General features: G+C 45.4%; 2 protein-coding genes across 5 annotated transcripts in view; both read right to left on the bottom strand.

The window, feature by feature from the left end:
• Positions 1–19,409, bottom strand: part of RABGAP1 (RAB GTPase activating protein 1) — a 63,211-nt gene that overhangs the window by 19,594 nt on the left and 24,208 nt on the right. The window lies entirely within an intron of this gene.
• GPR21 (G protein-coupled receptor 21) lies at positions 2,958–13,962 on the bottom strand. The gene is made up of 2 exons (XM_074556200.1): positions 13,679–13,962; positions 2,958–13,320 (listed from the first exon to the last, which is right to left on the bottom strand). The coding sequence occupies exon 2, from the start codon at positions 12,950–12,952 to the stop codon at positions 11,906–11,908; it is 1,047 nt and encodes a 348-aa protein (XP_074412301.1). The 5' UTR covers positions 12,953–13,320; positions 13,679–13,962; the 3' UTR covers positions 2,958–11,905.

Here is a 19,409-nt window from a genome sequence, read left to right as displayed (position 1 = left end):
TTCTCTTCTGATTTTAATCCAAGGTTAATGCTCCTCTCTGGGGCTTAACACAGACATTTCATTAGGAAAGAAAGCATTATGCTGCTATTAGAATCAAGAGCAGATTGTTTTGGAAATTATATCAAAAGTACTGTTCAGCATTCCAATTTGATAATAATTAACTGGTAAAGAGGTCTATCTCATTATAAGGAAATTAGAAACAAACAAAATCCAATGCTCAATAAATTTCATATAAATAAACACCTTTTAAGTCAAAGACAATTATGCTAATGGCTGGCTCTTTGCAAGCAGGGAACGTCAAAGCTCAGAAACCATTCTGCAAACTTTCAACATGTGAACACAGACTTGGTGATAACTTTCAGTTTCTCACAAGTTTGCAATTCTGAATTCCAGTGAAGAGCTCCCAGGAGCACAGGCTGTGGCAGCATCTGTGGTCCTGCACAAGAGCCTTTCCTGAGTCACCTGTGCTCTGCTGCAATGGCAAAATCATCCCAAATCCACTTGCCTTCTCATCCACTTATTTAACAGCAGAGACAAAAGCATCTGGCTGGAAACTCTTAGGAGAGGATTCTCAAAGGAATCGCTCATTATGGCTAAAGAGAACTAATTAGTGGCCCCTCTGGCTTTGCGTGACTTGCTCAGCTCTTGACTCCTGTGCCTCAGCACAATTCCTCCAGCAATCCAACGTGAGTTCCTGCAGCTGAAACACAGCTTGGGAAGAGAAAAATCAACGGAAATGATAAGGTTTAAAAAATGTTTTTCAAACCATGGCTTTGAAATCTCCCCATTAGTACAAACTGCTGCAATCCAAGCATTGTGTAACCTTTTCTTTACTCCTATTTTTATACCTTGCTGTGAGAATTGGCTCAATGGGCAATTTCTCATGCTTTCAGGGGACTGGGAACTGAAGGAAACCCTTCTGAACCCACACCCTTCACAAACTGGGATTGAAAAATAGAAAGCTAAGAATGACAGGAAGAAAAAGAAAGTAATAAAGAAAACAGAGTGGAAACCAGCCATGAGAACTGAGGCAAGTGTAGTGAAGATTAGAATTCTCATAACAGTTTGCTGCTCTGAAGGAAAGCAGGAAAATGTAGATGCCCAGACTCAGAATATGCCCTTCCTCCCCTCTTTTATACACTTTAAAATATTAAGGGACTTATATTGAAACCTTCCTCTCCAGTTGATTTAAACAGAAACTACGTGAGTAATTATGGAAACCAGGATGCAGTCCAGCTGGGAAAAGCCCATTTATCCTGTCAGGCTGCATATAAAAGCATATTGGTTCCCATCTCTTAAACCTGATATATTTAAAAGATATTTTCCATGCATTTTCATGATCTTGCAGGCAGCACCCTAGGATCTGCAAACCATGTCATGCAGTTACAGCCTTGATCAACAAATTCAGACTGAGACTGTGTTACTTTAGAAGCTTTTTCTGTAGCTTAAGGCACAATTAAAGACATGGAAAAGCTGGAGTTCTCTCTTCCTGGGACTGATCTACTTGCAGTTTCCAGCAGCTCAGGTTTATTCCTCCTAATCCACTACATAAAGCCAAGAGGATGAAGAAGAATTGCTAAAGGACAAGATTTGTGATGAAAAAAATGAAACAAGAAACCTCCAGAGAAGGGAGAAAGCTGCCTGCTGGAAATGGCTCATCACCCAAAGATCAGCCCGTGGAGAAAATCCCCTGGGGTACAAAACAGCCCTGACCTGCACCCAGGCTGGCTTCAGAACCACCACCAAAATGGAGAAATTCAAGGGGACCAAACTTTAAATTCCCCCTGCCCCAAGCCCAGAATGATTCCAACTGAGGAATTTTGCTCAATGCTGAGTTGCCTGACACAGCCACCACCAGCCCAAGCTGTGCCTGACTCTCACTCTTGCCACATCCATTTCCACATTCCAGCTCCTCCTCGGGAGGGTCCCAGTGACTGCAGGAATTCTGCCACATGCTCAGAGGTCACTGTGGGAAGGGTCTGCAATCCCAGGCCACGCTGGAATTCTCCTTGCTCTGCCAGGGTGGCAGCAGCACGTGGTGTGTTGCTGCAAGGCATGGACAAGCCACCCTGGAGTGCACCAAGCCAGGCACAGATTCCAGCAGATCCAACACGCAGAGAGAGCCAAAATTCTGTGCAGCTTTCAGGGCAGCAGCAGGGGTAACATTACACGATGGGGAGAAGTTATTTTGAGCAGATCTGTACATTTTAAGTACATTCAAATACATTAAATGATCTTTTGACAGCTATTTTTAGTGTTAGCAGGATCCTGTGCCATCAGGTCTATTTTGCAGTCTGATGGCATTCCCATAATTACTTTTATTAAGCAATATTTACATTCATTTTTACACAGAGTGCACTTCCTGCATTTGTTTTTGTCCAAACCACTGGAGAAGGCTTTGGTAGGAGGAATTACACCTGTTACTGAGACCTCAAGGAAGCGACACAAACCACAGTTCCAGAGCAATGTACTTGTTAACTTCCCACAAGGAATGCTGCCTGCAGGAGGTGTTACCTGGAGTCAGCACTCGCCCAGAACATTCACAGATAAAAAGTATTTGTAGAAAAAACCTGAATAATTTAGACAAATTTGGACTGGTTAGACACTGCAATTGGATACAATAGTGCATTGATACAGCATAGTTTCAGGCCAAATATGGCAATATAGTGCAATTCTAAAAATAAAAGTGAATCCCTTGTGATATGCAGCCCTTTCGCTCTGTTCGTTTCCTTTTAGGGCTCAAGTTTCCCACAGGAAAATCAAAGCGAGGAGTTTGCCTGCAGTGCCCTGCAGCATCTATGGATAAAGCACAAACACCAGGCAGGTTGCAGCTTCTCCTGCCCTGCATCCCTCCAAGAATATTCAGAGCAATGAGATAGGGGGAAAAGCCCCATCCAGGGCCAAGGAACACACCTCCAGCAGCACAGGAACACAAAAGTCATCCGAGACAAGCCGTGAAAACATGTGACATTATCATTTATTTCTTAAATGTATTTATGATCCATTCAGACCTTTCAAATAAAGTGTACAAGTGCATTTCAGAATAAAAAACTACACTCTTCACACAGCTCTGTAGAACACTACATTTCATCAAGAAACTTGAAGCAAAAACTTCCTATTAAACCACCCATGCATCCTTTGGCTACAATAATATCACTGATCAACAAGTACTGCTAGTCAATTCCCAGTTTCCCTTTAAAGAGAAGGAGCATCCTAAAATATGCCACCCCTTCCAGAGACCTCTCTTTAAAGAGAGAATTTTAAATAAATTAGCTAGGCTTTTAGGCAAAACAGTAAGGCTACTTAGTACTGTTGATGCATGATCCATATATTTGGAGAACAGGCAATCCCAGGCTATGTGAAATGCGTCAACAGCCCTTGAAATTTTAGTAGTATCAAGATTACATCAATCCAGAACAAATGGCAGACAAAAATGTAACCAGTGGAACAATCACTGAAAAATGTGCAGTTTCTGGTAGGATGGGAAGTGCTGATAACAGATTCAGAAAAGTGTTTATAAAATCCGCTAAGAACCACATTGACATTCTTAAAATTACAAATTGTACAAAGCCCTAAACTCTGTGAGTGTACAACCACTGCCCTGTTAAACTGCTTATTTGGGGATACTTACACACACATGTAAAACACACAGATATACTCATTGGAAAGCAATCAATTTAGCATGGCAGTGACTGTACAACTGCACAGCACACAAATATATATATGTATGTACATCTACAGCAAAAAGGAAACAAGCCAAGAGATGTATGACACAGCTGGGGTACACACCATCTCAAAAGGGAATAATACATTTCCTGGAGTTTTAACAGCTCTTAGCAAAATTACCTCTTGGAAATAATTATGCAAAGATTTAGAACCAGATATTTACATGCTTCCGATTTACCTAATTCCATTTAATAATTAAAAATACGCAAGTATCATTTTAAGTCAGTAACATCTGTCATTTTTGGCTCAACTCTAGTTTTTCTTATTATTAGTCTTAGTTGAAAAATCAGCTACAGAAATGTCTATTCAAACCATGGGGTGGAAGAACCCCTCTCCCCTGCACTTCAGCAACAGCTCTGAGCTGGCACAGAACAGGTGACTCTGGAGCCCCAGCAGGGCTGTCCCTCAGCTGCCCGGGGCATGAGAACCTTCCCTGGGTGAGGCAGAGCAGAGCCCATCGAGGAGCCCCAGACAGTCCCACTGTGGCAGAACCAAAGAAGAACCAGAGTCTCAAGGCTCAGCCTGCCTCTGCCTCACCTGTCTGCTTTTCTGATCTGCTTTGGGCAGGGCTCCCCACAGCTCTGCCTGCCAGGGGCTCCACACTCACAGCTCTTCCTCATCTTTTAATACAAAACGATTTCCAGCATTAAAAGGTGCACAAAGTTCTTACAAACACACACATACACATTCTCACTGTGATTTCACCTACTCTTGGCCTTTCCACTGACATTCAGGAAAAAACCTATCAGTTGGAACACTGCTTGTGTAAGGAGCTGGATTGTCTCCCAAACAAAACTCCTTAAAACAACCTCTGACAATGTCAGATCTCCACAGGACACACCAGAAAAACCCCACTGGTGGCTTCTGCCGTACCAGGTACTGTGAAAGGCGCAAGGAGACAGGGGGACACAAGGAAAAACAGAGCCATGGAATGGTTTGGGTTGGAATGGACCTGCAAGCCCATCCAGTGCCACCCCTGCCGTGGCAGGGACAGCTCCCACTGTGCCAGGCTGCTCCAGCCCTGCCCAGCCTGGCCCTGGGCACTGCCACAGCCTCTCTGGACAACAGACAGGCTTTAAAGTAAGATCACTCCACTGCATTTCATTCAGCAAAGCAACCTAAAAGCACATGCACGCACAGCCTCCCATGCTCGTGGTTTCATTGTAAACAGCATGTGAAAAAACAATTTAAAAAGGTACGAATACAATTCTGAAATCCCTGAAGAAAAGACATACCCACGAGTATTAAGAACAGTAAAAAAGCTCATCATTAGCAATTGCAAACGTGTTTCCATCCTGTTGCATTCATTAGAGGAATACAAAATTGAATCTAGTGTTTACATGCTAGAATTACAATAGAAACTAGATTTCAAAGGTTACATATGGAGAGAAATGTATCAGCATAGGAACTTGCAAAAGACTGTGCTGTACAGCATTTCCAAAGACATGAGTCTGTCAAGACAATACAACGATTGCAAATCCTTTCAGACAGTTCAAAAGCGTGGCTGGAGGTAATGCTGCTTTCTGTTCTCTGAAAGGATTAACTGCACCAGTATTTTTAGTAGGTTTTAATGACAATTTAACCTCAAGAAATACCTAACCCCTCAAAAAGCGAGGTGATCAGAAACATACAGGTACCTTACAGCCCTCAGGTTTTATTTCTTTGTACACTAAACATCGATTCATTCGACAGCATCTACAGAAAACGTTTTAAAAAATGTTTTTATGAAATACTTCTCATACTCAGTAATGCTAATATTTAAAAATACTTCACAGTGTGGTACTAATGTAACTTCATAAAACGAGCAACTTGAGTTTGCTAAAGCTCAAAGCCTTACATTATATTAAAATAGTCCAAAGATCCCACACACACACAGAATCACTAGCACTATAAATATACTTAAGCCACTTTAGTGCAAAGTCTGGTTTTGCTTCCCCTGACAAATCCCTCTATATTCCTGCCAGCATATTAAAACGTCATCCTTTACTAATCTAATTATTGATTTTCAAGGATTCATTTACAGTTGAAATCCCAGAAGAACTTTTTTCAATTTACCATAAAAGTAATGACTTGGTTTATTAAGCATTTGATTGCTTGGTTCACGTGGTCTGTGTAACACTGAGAATGACTGGCATATGCACAGCAAGATTTGAGTTCATCTTTATGAGGAGCCACTTGAATTTATTTCACCTTTTCATGGAAGGATCTCCAGAAACGACCATCAGAAAGAAGCCAAAGCTTTGAATTACAAAATTGCTATCCTCATCTTACAAATTCACAAATGGAAGTCAGAACAGAGAGTCGGGACTGCTCTGTGCCAGCCCCTGGGCTGCAGCTCAGGCCTCACACACAGGCAGCTGGAGCCTTCCCCAGTCCCCTCCTTCCAAACACGGGTGTCCCTCTGAACCCCTGCTCTAAACACCATCTAATGACATGTGCATCCACTGAGCACTTCCCACAACCTATATTCCCACAACCTTTATTGTCAGACAATAGAGCTGCTGGTTACCAACCCACCCACAGGTCTGTCACAGGGAGCCCCTGGGCTCTCCTGGAGCACAGCCTGCCCATCCTGTGGCCAGCTCAGGGAAGCTGCCTCCATAAAGAAACATCTCACCTGTCTAGAAAACAACGTCACTGAAAAGCTGAGCAAACAAAGTATATCCCATCAGATTAACTCCCTGTGGCTGGAACACCTCAGACAGACAACGGTGACACGGACTGACATGATCTGAACTCAAATGAGGGCTGATCATGGCCCCAGGTCTGCAGGGAACCCTTTGGGCTGGGTGTGGGGGACCTCAGGCTCAGAGGAGCCGCCTCCAGGGAGCAGCAAAGCCAAAGCAAGAAGGTTAAACTCCGTATTTAAAAGTGTGCACTGTAAAGAGAATTACTTGCATTAAATACTCCATTGTTCTGACCCATCTCCAGCAGGTTTCCTCTCTTTGCTCCCATCAGCCACAACTTTCAGACTTTCAGTTTCTTTCTCTGAACACAACAGCACCTGGTCCTACACTTACTAAATTTTAATTCTGAAGACCTATCCACTTCCAAAACCATAACTTCAGTATTAAATGTCTTTGCTTATGTGCAGAAACATCTTTAGAATCAGAACCTCTGCAAAGCACAGACAATAATGGAAATACCAACTGGAAGTAAGACATCAGCTCAGAAGGCAGGAGAACACATTTCCATCAGCTCAGAAGGCAGGAGAACACATTTCTCTGCAGTGGAAATGGGACACTCGCCCACCACCCCAAAAGAGGGGCTGTTTGCTTTGATGGAGAAATCTGTAAAACCTGAGCAGCTGCACCTCCCCAGCTCTGGCCTGGCCACAGCCCCACACACACAACAGCACTCACTGTATAGGGAATACTAAAGATAACATTTGGATAAACTTGGATTAAAATCTGAGTTTTATCTTGAATGACACCAGGGGAAGGATGTGCTGTATTCTGCAAAGTCATGGAAGGGAAGAAGAAACCTTTCTAAACCAAACAATAAAATAAGGGCCAGGTCAGGCAGAAGTTTCAGCAGGTGCTTCAAAAACTCAGAACCAAACGTGCTAAAACAACAACAAAAAAGCCTTCCAAAACCTCCACCTCCTCTTATTAAATTATCTAAAACAGATGAATTGGAAAATTTTTAGAGGGGTCTTTTTTTTGTGAAGTCTGAAGGCAGATACCTGTGCTCACATACTGGTTCCTAAGAAATATTTTTTAAAGCACCAATCTCACGTAGAAGTTCTGTCAACTTCAGACCCTGATGTGAAGTAAGATCAGACTGAAATTTCAGACTTCCTGACTCATGGAGTTACTCCCTTGATAATCACAGCACTTGGGAACACCATGATAAATAGCAAAAAATCTCCATGTTGAATTTGCACAATGAATGTTTCCATCTCATATCACATCCAGGCCTTGGAAGTGTCTTTTTTCAGAAGAGACAAACTGAAATTTAGGGTTCTCACACATGAAGTGTTTATATGAGAGGGAGGGAACAATGCCACTGGGAATTCTCTGTCTCCTGCAACTCTCTGTGCCTCAGTACTCTGTACCCTTCTTCCTGTCAAAGACTTGTGACAAATATCCAAAACTGCCCCTTGGCACTCTGACACTGAGCCATGTCAGAATTCCAAGTAGTAGAAACATATTTCTGAGTGATAAAAAGCCTAAAAACAAACTCCCCAACGACAAATAAAGACTGTAGAAACTGGTAACATTTAATAAAAAAATTAACAGTAGATAATAGCAAAACTTTTGTTTGACACAGAAGATTTCTGCTGAGTTTAAAAATACTATCCTTTGATTAAGATAATAAAAAAATAATATTTCACAGATATTTTCCCAGTATATTTGGAAAATGACAACATAATCACAACATAAACTTCCAGTAATCTTTAAAAAAATTAAATAAAAAAGGACTTCTACATGAAGCAAATTAGCATCTTCTGAGAAGCTGTGAGTATAGAAATCCTTCCCATGGCACTAAAAAAAGCCACTGAATTGCATCTTGCAAATTGAACCTTCCAGCAGCTTAATTTGAAAGTGAGGCAGATAACTCTAATAAAAAATAAATTTATAGTCTGAGATGGAACTTCAAAATTAGTTCATTTAATCATCTCACAGCCCCATTTTTATGAAGATGCAATTTGATTTCTGTCCTCTCCTCAGCGTGACATTCATCTGTGCAATGCTCTCACCACTCATTTCCAAAGCACCCAGACACAAACAGAGCCAGACGTGGATTCATTTCAGATGTGGAGGATGAAAATAATCCAGCTGGAAAATCTGCTGCCTGACCATTCCTAGCAAGGACCCCTGTGCCTGTGTTGGGTGCATGACCAAAGGTGTTCAGTGCACTGCTGAGAAACAAAGTCATGTTTGTCAAAATTATTTTTCCCACCACTGGCACAGTGAACAGAATTCACCCCCTGCAATTTCACTGAAGACAACAGACCCAAATGTTATAAATATTTAAAACACCTAAACACATACTACACATACTATATCAACGTTAAATTAAGAGGGGAAAAAAGTAATTTAAATTTTAAAAATATCAATAAATTAACAGAGACAAAAAGAGAATATTTGACACTAAAACCAAGGTAATGAAGCAACACTAGAAGTGTCTGTACAGTAGATGAAACTTGAATGCATCAATTGGCTGCAACTCCTCTCCATCCTTATATCTCAGAGACTTCCAGATTCTGATTTTCACCTCTTACAGGAAATGTCTGAGCTTAGGAAGACTTGGAGATGAGTAAGGCAACTGAAAACAGCCTGGCTGTCAGGAATGTTAGAACTGAACCTTTGCTGCAAAGCAGCAACAGCTGCAAGAATGCATCTGCATCTGGATCAGCCACCGTGCTCCAAGTGCAATTCAGGCTCAGGGCTGAAGGAGCAACTGCTTCAGCTCCAGTTCAATCTCTATGCCATGATTTAGACCCCTTACCAGTTTCAAAAACTTTCAAAATTTTAAAAAACTAGCACACAATGCTCCTATTTAAACCCTCTATTTAGCCATAAAAAGCCCTAAAAGAAACAATCTTTGCTTTGCAGCTTCCCCTTAAACCTGAAACTGCCATTTCTAGGGGTTTTAGGCCCCAGCAGATTCTTCTCTTCTATTAAGTTCAATCAAATGCTATTTCAGTGATACACTGCATCATTTCAAAGACTTGGCAATGTTAGATAAGGTGAAGAGTCAGAGAAAGGCTACGGGGAGTTTACCTGAGAGGCTGTTCCAAAAATACCACACACACACACTGATATTAGTGACTAAAGCCCTTGAATTGTTCCCCAAAGCCCACCTTTGCCATCACACCCACCGAGCACTCGAGACAATCAGGCAGGAGGTGCAGGAGTTTATCATCCCACTTCTCTCCCCAGTGAGCCACTGCAGGCCTGTGCTCGCCACCACGGCTGTGTCTGAGCCCAACTCCCTGCAGGGCTCTGCCAGGAGCCAGCACAGCCCCTCTGCTCCTGGCTGCACACTGCAACAAAGGGTGGTGTGAAGGCAGCAGGGTTCAGACAACCTGTGCTCTTAAAATTTCAGATGAACCAAAGAGGATGTTTATCTTGAGAGCTTTGGACTGACTGTGGATGAAATAGCTGGAAGCTGATCAAGATGCCACTTAAATGCTTTGCCCCAGGGCCCTCCAACAGAAGGAGGCAGCAGTAGCAGGAGGCTCTGCCCCACTCCCCCCTGAACAGGTACACTCACATCCAGGAGAGGAACTCAAGTGTACCAGCCCTGAGTGCTGACACATGCATGCCATGCCAGGAATGCTTCATCCTGCTGCTCTCTCTCTCTCCTTCCCCATTTCCTCACTGGCAGCCCCACGAGACTGCACTGGAGCAAATGTGGATGGGCAGCAGGGCTGGGCTGTGGCAATCGTGGCATGTGACGGGGCAGAGAGAAGCTGCTATCCTTGAGGGCAAGGCAGAGAGGAGAGGCCAGGGCTCACAGCACACCAGAGAGGAGGGGGAGTCTGCAGGAGGGACAGGGCAGAGTATTAAAAATACAATCTTGATCTACAACAACACAGACTTGAAACGATTTAACAAAAACAAAGCCTTCCCTTTGGCCAAGAGAATTACCCCAACTCCAAAAATATCACATTATTTTCCCTATCTTTTTTTTCATTCCCACTGTGACTAAGAGCACAGCAGCTGTAGAGAGGAGCTCAGGGAATTCCCCACTCAGCAGCCCAAGGCAGTGATGGGAAGCACAAGGAGGGGCACAGAGGGCAGATGGTCAGGGGCACAACCTCCTCTCAGAGCAGAGCAGGAGAGACAGAGGGACAGCCCTGCACCAGGGACAGGGTGACACTGCAATCCACCACTACAGCAATACTTGGTTCACTTTCATTTCCAAAATGGCATAGTAAAAAGACCAGGATATTCTTTAGGAAAAACTCAACAACTTGAGGGCCATTCTGTCTTCTGAACAGCATGACAGTACTCAAAACATTTAATCTAGGCTAGCTTGAACAAGCTGTGGTCAATGAGATTTGGTTCCTCAGATATTGCCTTTGTCTGAGCAGTTAGATATGCTTTTGCCAGCAGGATTTAGCTCCTGCTATATTTGAACCATCTTTAATCCCATGAAGGCTAAAGAAAAATGTCTCTGATTTAGCTCTGTGCACTTATGAATAACTCAAATACTACAGTTAAATTTACAACATAGTTCCCTTAGCTGTTTAGAAGACAATTGTTTTCTTTCCTTTCCCCTTAAGTTCCAGTATGTAAAATATCAGAAGAATTTAGATTAAAAAAAAAAAAAAAAGGGGACATGTTATTTTTAAAGTTGTTCTTGAGAAAATTTCCACATACAAACCCGCGGCATTTCTCCACTGGTTTGAGAACAATTTTCACATGTTGGCATCATCCTTGAGTGGCTGCCACAACTCTGGTATCATAAAGCAACACGTATTTTCTCTTAGCTTATCAAAACACATTTTATTTAACTGCTAAATTTGGTCTGATCCAAGTTTTTCTTCTTACTTCACAACAAACAGGAAAACGCAGATGCCGCACTCAGATCCAAACATGCATCCTACCAGGGAAAGGGGGCACGGGAGCCAGACCAGCCCCAGGAGTGAGCCTGCCCAGACCACAGCGCTGCACTCACGGCTCATTTACAGAGTTCACACTGAAATGTTCACATTGTTCACTCCTGTTCTACAAGTCCTGTCTAGGTAGCACTGAAAAACAAACTGTTTGGCCCCTTCTGTTCTGACGCTGGAACATTGTGTCAATATACTTTGGCATATATTAAAAAAATCCCTGTAATATACCATAGACTGTGACATTTCCACTTCAGATCTATCATTTACATGTGAAGCACGAATCTCCAAAGAACCCAGTAAAGCTGTAAGAAAGACTACATTTTGCCGAAGCTCTCAGACACCCACTCCATTCAGTCACACCAGCTGGAGAGGTAAGTGTCAAGATACAGCTTTATTCTTTAAAATGAATGTGGAGGTGAAACTCCACAGCCTCCTCCACAGCAATCATTTTTTAAAGTGAAACCACAACGCTGTGTGCTCCTGATCCTTCTATGTCAGCAGCATTTCTCAGAAACCTTTTTGCAAATCTGGGTATCTTAAAATCGTATCTAAGTTATTTTGCAATCTACGCAATTGTCCCTGCACTTCCCAGTCCAGCTGACGGGCGTCCTAGACATGACATCCATTGGAAGATCTTTTGCTCCTAGAGGTAGAGGAGTCCTTAGCTACCCTCTGTCTAGCACACGAGGCACAGATGGCCCCCGAGAGACGCTTCAGCCCCTTCTGAAAGACACTGTTGGAGAGACTGTAAATGACACAGTTGCAGAAACTGTTGCTAATGGCAAGCCAAGTGGTCAAGAAGGACGCGACGCGGTTACTGTAGACGTTGGAGCTCTCCAGCAGGAAGTAGATGATGTAGGGCAGCCAGAGGATGTAGAAGACACTGGTGATGCGGAAGAGGACCATGGCGTAGCGCTTGTCCGGGCAGGGCTGCGCCTCGCCAGCCTCCCCGTCCTGCGAGCTGAAGCGCACGCGCCGCTCGTTGATCTCCTTGGTGTGCTGCTGGCAGATGCGGAAGATGTTGAAGTAGGTGAAGCAGACGATGAAAGCGGCCGGGGCGTAGAGCATCACCACAATGAAGAGGGTGAAATAGGGATCGGTGTTCCAGGAGTTGGCGCACCACTGGAACACGTCCCCGTGATATCCAGGCTTTCCCCAGTGAAAGGAGGGCAAGAAGACCAGGCAGGAGTAGAGCCAAATGGTCAAGATGCAGATCCGCAGCCTCCAGGGGGTAACCAGCGTGTTGTAGGTCAGGGGCTTCGTGATGGCGATGTATCTGTCGATGCTGATGCAGGCCAGGGAGGCCATGGAGACGCTCTTCAGCACTGACACCACGTAACCAAAGATTTGGCAAACCAAGGACTCACTTAAAACAATAGGATAGTGCAGCAGAGACAAAGAAGGCACCAGACAGCTCACGCCCACCAGGAGGTCAGCATACGCCATAGTCTGGATGAAGTAGCTGGTGGTGTGGTGGTTCAGCAGAGGTGCACAGTGAAAGACAAATATCACAATAATGTTGCCCGAAATAATCAGCACCATGAGGAACACAATAATAACTACTTCCAGGAGGCAAAAATTGATGGTCTCCAAATAGCTAATGGCCAGGAGACAGAAGGGCCGGCCACTCTGGTTGCCAACCAAAGAGGAGTTCATCTTGAGCACTGCAGTGATCTCTCTACTTCATGCTCCTGCCTGCTGCCTGCAGCCACTCCAGGCAGCTGCTGTCATTGCGGCTGGTGCTGTGTGTGCAGCAATGTCAAAACCGGAGCTCCAGTCCCCAGGGCTGCTCCAGATGCTGCTGCTGTGCATTGTCTGCAGCACAATTCCCCTTTAAATCCGGCTCCCCGCCGCTGCCGCCGCACCGGGACCCAGCGGCAGGCATGTCAGCAACTTCCCCGGCGCACCGGAGAGGGCTGATACCGATGCCCTCCGGGGTGGGCTGCCGCGCCGAGGAGGGATGAGGGGCTGGGGGAAGAGGGAGAGGAACCTCCACCGAGTCAGGACGAGAGTCCTCCCAAAGGCTGACAGAGAGAAGGGGAAAGTGTTTTACAGAACCGCCTCTCCCCCGCGCTGCCACCTCCGCCGCTCCCCTCCTTCCCCACGCCCTGCTCAGCGCTCCCCGTCGGCCCCGGCTCCAGCCCCGCTCCCTCCCCACGCCCCGCCGGCGGCAGCGGAGGCGATGCCGCCTCCCCGGAGCCCCGGCAGCCGGGCGGGGGGATGCGCGGCGGGGTAGGGCGGGGGTCCAGCCCTTCTCCGCTGGCTCCATTTTGCACGGCGCTTTTGTTCGCCGCCTCTCCCGGCCCCGCCGCCGCCGCCCCGGCCCCGCCGCCGCCCCCCGCCCGGCCCGGGGCCAGCCCGGCCCCGCCGCCCCGGCCCTACCTGCGGCGGGGGAACAAAAGCGCGGAGCATCCTCGGGCGGGCGGCGTGCGCTCCGGCCGCGGCGATGCGGAGCCGGGGGCGGGGAGGCGGGAGGAAGGGGAGGGAGGCGGCGGGAGCGCGGGGGAGGGCGCGGCGCGGCGGGGACCCGGCGGGGAGCGGGGCCGCAGCCCCGGCCCCCACCCGCCCGCCCCGGCGCGCAGGGAGCCGGGCAGCGCCGGCCGCGGCCCCGGCAGGGAGGGCCGGCGCTCCGGGGGCGCTCGGCGGGGCGGATCCGGTGGCGGAGGGAGCCTCACCCGGCGCGACCCCGCAGCGCACGCGGGTCCCGGCCCTGGCGCGGCCGCGCCGCCGGTGCCGCAGGGACACACACCCCGCGCAGCCCGCTCCTCCTCCCGCGCCCCGCACGGCGAGCGCCAGCCGTCCATCACCGCCCTGCATTCACGCGCTTCGTCGTCACTTAAAGGCTTTTCCATCCCAGCCCTTTTGGCGAAATACCCGCTCTGGAATTAACGCGCCTCTCCCAGGTGTACCGTGTGCCTCTCACAGGAGACACCTGAACCCAAGGGCAAAGCTGAGAACCATGTCCCACCATTCATCCAGCTGCTGCTCCAGGTAGGCAGGCACCTCCCTCCATACACACAGAACGCAAAGGCACCGCTGTCCCTGACATCGGACACCAAAGCAGAAAACCCAGCGACATTCCAGCCAGCAAACACGAGAGAGATTCACAGCACTTAAACTTGTATTCACACCCTAAGTTAATACCATCTCACTATTTAACCAGAAAAACCTCTTTGAAAGGCAGAGAGGCACAACCAGGTATAGCTCTTGTTTATTGTTTGTCAAGAGCTTCAACTGACAGGCTGGAAAACACGTTCCCAGGTATGTGGGAGCTCATTCTCTGACCGTGACACCAGACTGCTCATTGCCACCACTTAGGGCAAGCCCTTGCCACAGGAATTTGTATGTGAACGGATCAAACCAGTAAAAAACTGGAGTGAAGTCCTTCGACAATCAAAATCATTTAGTCAGACATCAAAGTGTGCAACTGGCATCCTTACAAGCTTAAGTCCACGCTCTGAATTCAACCAATACCAACAAACCCAAGGGTTTGGTTAACCTAAGCTAAACACTGGTCATTCTGCGGAATACCTAACAGGAAATTAATTGTGGCCAAAGGAATAGATGTCAAAGCAACTGAGCCACAACTCTCGGGTTTTCAGCTGACCAGTAAGTACAAAAAGCATTTTATGACACACTTGTGTTGGCCAAAGATCTGCGCTGGGCAACAGCATGACTTGGCAGATTTTTAGTTAGTCTCATGCAAATGTCTGAAAACAAAAATTTGGGGGTTCTGCCCTATCTTTAACCCAAAAAAGATCTCTTTACTATTGTCCACCTTTTATTTTTTTAAATTTATTATGTTTCTACTCATGGCAACTGAAGTACTAGAACTGTAGCTAGGAAACATAAACTTTGAATTAAATTTAGGCCAGGGTATTGTGGATTTACAAAAAACAAGCTATGATTGAATTACTGCTGGAGAAATGATCTCCTATCTTTCCAAAGCAGAGAATGATTTACATACCACTTGATTCAAATAGGACTTCTGGATCCTTGGGCACTAATAGACACGTACTAAAGAGCCCCAAGAAAACGTACATTGATACACTGAACTTCCTATGTCAGATACATAAAAACAAGGTAGCAATGGAAATACTGAGCCCAACCAAAACCACATCTGGTTGATGAAATTTCTAAACAGCAAATGCACCATGAAATCAAAAACTCCCCAGTGTTCAGGTTTTTATGAAAAGCTCAACGCCCTTAGAGCCGAGGTCTTTCTGCAGAAGAGCCACGTCTGTTTTTTTCCTTTCACTGACATTCTATTGAGAGAGCTGAGAGCAACGACTCCACTCAGTGCTCTTGCCAGCTCACTCCTGCTGGTTTACAACACCCAAAGCAGCAACAGCTCCCGTCCTGCTGCCCCTGCAGGGAGCTGTTGCTGCTTTGGGTGTTGTAAACCAGCAGGAGTGGTGCAGGTAAACTGCAGCTGGAGCTTATCTGGGGTACAGGGCCTGCTCCCCAGCTCTCTGGCTGGGGGCACCACCAGCCCAGCACCAGAGCCTCTCCTAAAGACACCCACATGTGTGGCTGAGGTCACTGAGACTCAAAATACTCTCGTGGTGTAGTACAGACTTCTCCCACCTCGTCTAAGGCAATGAACAGTACTCCAGAAATTATTCAAAGTTACAATGACAACTCCTGGGAAAACTGCTGCTTGTAAAAGATAATTAAACTTTTATCACCATGTGATCGAAATTAATCAAAGAAGGAATCTCAAGGTTCAGGCACAGTGACAAGGCTACGTCATCGTGCAGTGTGATGCACAGAGGCATGGTAGGTTCCATTTCAGCTGATTGTACACAGTCATGGCCCTCTGTTCTCCTGAAAATTCAATGCATTCTTTTTAATTTATAGGAACATATGGAAATATGATTGTGATATAAGTAGAAAATAAGCGTTAGCCACCCACAGCTAAGGTTCTGTCACATTTTATGCTGCTGCTGACAACACATTCAGTCAAACAACGGTAGTGACATTTTAATCTATTTCTTCATTAAAAACCAGCATCATTTGCAGCAAGACAGACAAGTATATTTGGTAGAACGTCTGTGTTCTATAATCCTCGTCTCATGGAGACAAAAAGGTGGGAAGATGAGAAAGTGGGTAGCAGGAGTTCTGCTATAAGAAAGACTGGAACAAATTAATCTCCTACCAGGCCTGGGATTTCTCCCAGAAATGGTGACCCTGGAGTAACATTGCAGGATACTCCTCCTGACACTGGACTATTACTTTTTATTTTATTTGTGCCACAAGATGTCCCTCTCACGTTGTAATTTTCTTAATATAGTGTATTTATCTGGCACAACAGTTCATGGCTTTTTCCTTTCAACATTACTTCCTCCCACACAGACCTATATCCAAAAGCTTTTTATTTTCTCCTCCATATTGTAAATGTCAGGCTTTTAATGTTGATATTATGAAGAACTTCTCTACTGACAGATTTAGCAGTTGTATTAATCCTTTCTAAAATTTGTCTGTTGTAGCTGTTGTCTCCTTCACTTTGTATCATGTGTATTTCTCTTTTTTAGCCTGTCTGGCTCGCTTTATGTGTTTTCTGCTCAACAACACTTTCCATCCACCTATGCCTGTCCAGAACATGGGATATTGTTCCTGCAGGTGTCTGTGAACACCTCGAGTGAGTCCCTTTGTGTCTTCTGCTACCTCTCAGTGGCTGGAAGGCTGAAGATTAACAGCCCTAGCTGTGATTGCCAAAGTGCTACCAGGACCAGATGCCTCTTGCAGGGATTGTCTAGATCGCTTCACCTAGAGCTTGCTTTCTGTCCCCAGTAGGGACATGACCTTAATTCACTGGGCTGGCTTTCATCCACACTCCCCACCACCAGCATGGCAATCTGGAGCTGCTAAAAGCTTTATTATTGCACACAGATGGTGTGCAAATTCTCAAAAGTAATTTGTGGAAGCGCCATGATGGTGAAACTTCAACCTTCCCGCAATAACAAAAGCGCAGAGAACAAACCCCAGCCAGTGTGTGGCAAAGAAAACCAGAGCAAATAATTAATATATGCTGTCATGATGACTGGAACACAAAGAACACACCTTGAAACACAATTTCAATGCTATTTTTAAGTCATATTCAAGAAGAGAGCTAGACACAGCTCTCATGAATGGCAGAACACAACAGGAGACATTTCCTTTTCAATCCTTCAGTAGCCACTACTCTACAGTGAACAAAAAACTGTTCTTTCAGCAATTAATTTGCAAAGGAAAGAAAAAAAAAAACAGATTACCTGAGCCTGCTCAGGAAAGCAACCACCAGAAGAAATACTGGGGTGCTGCATCCTACATCCTGTGCACAAGGGGAGAAAATCCCTGAAACAGGCCTGAAGGTTATGAAGCAGCTGTCAACACAGATCCTTATTAATTTGGGACTGTGCTGCTGCATGGGGTCAGGAAAAGCCTGGCAGAAATCAAATGCAGCTACAGGAACAGAGGGCAACATGAAGAGAGAAGGGGCACTGCATTTTGAGCACAGGTTTCCTGCATTTCCTGCTCACATCCCAGGGCACGGGTTTTACGTGGACTCCCTGTGCTCCTGCACTACACCACAGCAGTTATTCTCACATAAACCCCCTTCAAGGCATGGTCATGCAAATAACTGCAGGCTTGCCAGAGAAGAATTGGCATTAGTGACATGCAAAACATGGCAAAGCATTACAAAGATGGGAAAGCAATGTAATATAATGGACCCTTGTCTTCATATAATTAGCAATTTTTTTCCCAGGAACATTTACTCCTATATATTGCTGCATACTGACTGTAACTGAGCTGCTATTTTAAGAGCAGTAAGAATTAGTCACATTGGAACTCCAAAATTATCACATTTCATGCCTAAGAAAAGCATGAAAAAAAATTTAAGGCCAAAGTGCAGCCCAGCTTTATTATACTCTTGGCACAGACTATGTCCAAAGGGTCTGCAAACATTGTATTGCTGGACCCTGAATTCATGTTCTCCTCAGCCTCCCAAACAATCCTTGCATTTTTTGCCCGTTCTCCTCAGTACCTACACACAGGCACTGAAAGATAACCCTGCTTAAAACCTTGCACATCTTCCACTGCCTGCAGACTGAAGAAATCCCAATTCCCCTGTGAACCAAGCACACATTTCTGTGCTCAAACACCAGCATCTGTCCCTTCCACAGGAACAGTCCCAGCCTGTTTCCGTATTTAAGTCACAACAAAACAAACAGCCATGGACAGCACTGGGCTAATATGGCACCTCCAGATTAGGGAGGTCAACAAAATTTTCATTTGCTGCAGCTGGTGTGCTGCTGATATAGCACAGACCTCATGGGACCACAGCAGGGCCTGAAAATGGTCACCCAGGACCCATTCTCTCTAATTCCTTAATTAGCTTCTGTGCTGAACGAGCACTGCAGGCACGGCCAGTGCTCCTCAGCAGAGCACAGGGCAGGGCCAGCCCGCTCTCCCTCACACCTGCACTCCAGGGATGCTTCCAACACGAGATGCAGGTTACTTTCTTTGTCTCAGCCAAATGACAAGGAGCGGAAAGGTTTCACAGGTTTAAAAATGAAATGTTACACTATCCCCTTCCAGCTGACAAAGATAGTAGCAAACGTGTCACCAACTGTGCCACAAAGACATCATCTTGTGCATTCTGATACCAAAACACTGAAACAGAGAAACAAGTGAGGCTGACAACTACTCACCAGGCAATTAAAATAACACAACAGGATAGCTGTGATCACTCCTTGCCAGAGCACTCAACCTCCACATTACTTATATGATTTATTCACCATAAAATCCATGTTACAGCTCTACAATGCATAAACCAGCATTAAGGAATTTGGATCAATTTTTTTCTACATTCATCAATTATATGAAAATACTTATTTTCATATACAGAACATTTTTAGCTGATTTAACATGGTTCATTCACATTATATAGGATCCCTCCTGGATGACTCCAGCAGAAACTGAGTTTAATTTCAGAAGCTCGGACTAAGGTCTTTAATTGCTCCTTGTGAATCCGTGCCATCAAAATATAGAGATACAAAGGCTGATTCACTTGTTTTGCTTTTTAACTGGTGAATAATTAATTTCTGTAATATCTGTACTTAAGCTGTAT

The sequence above is a fragment of the Zonotrichia albicollis genome, chromosome 21 (assembly GCF_047830755.1).
Source record: "Zonotrichia albicollis isolate bZonAlb1 chromosome 21, bZonAlb1.hap1, whole genome shotgun sequence".
Taxonomy (NCBI): Eukaryota; Metazoa; Chordata; class Aves; order Passeriformes; family Passerellidae; genus Zonotrichia; species Zonotrichia albicollis.
The sequence above is the reverse complement of the archived record's forward strand: the minus strand, read 5'-3'. Positions and strand labels throughout refer to the sequence as shown.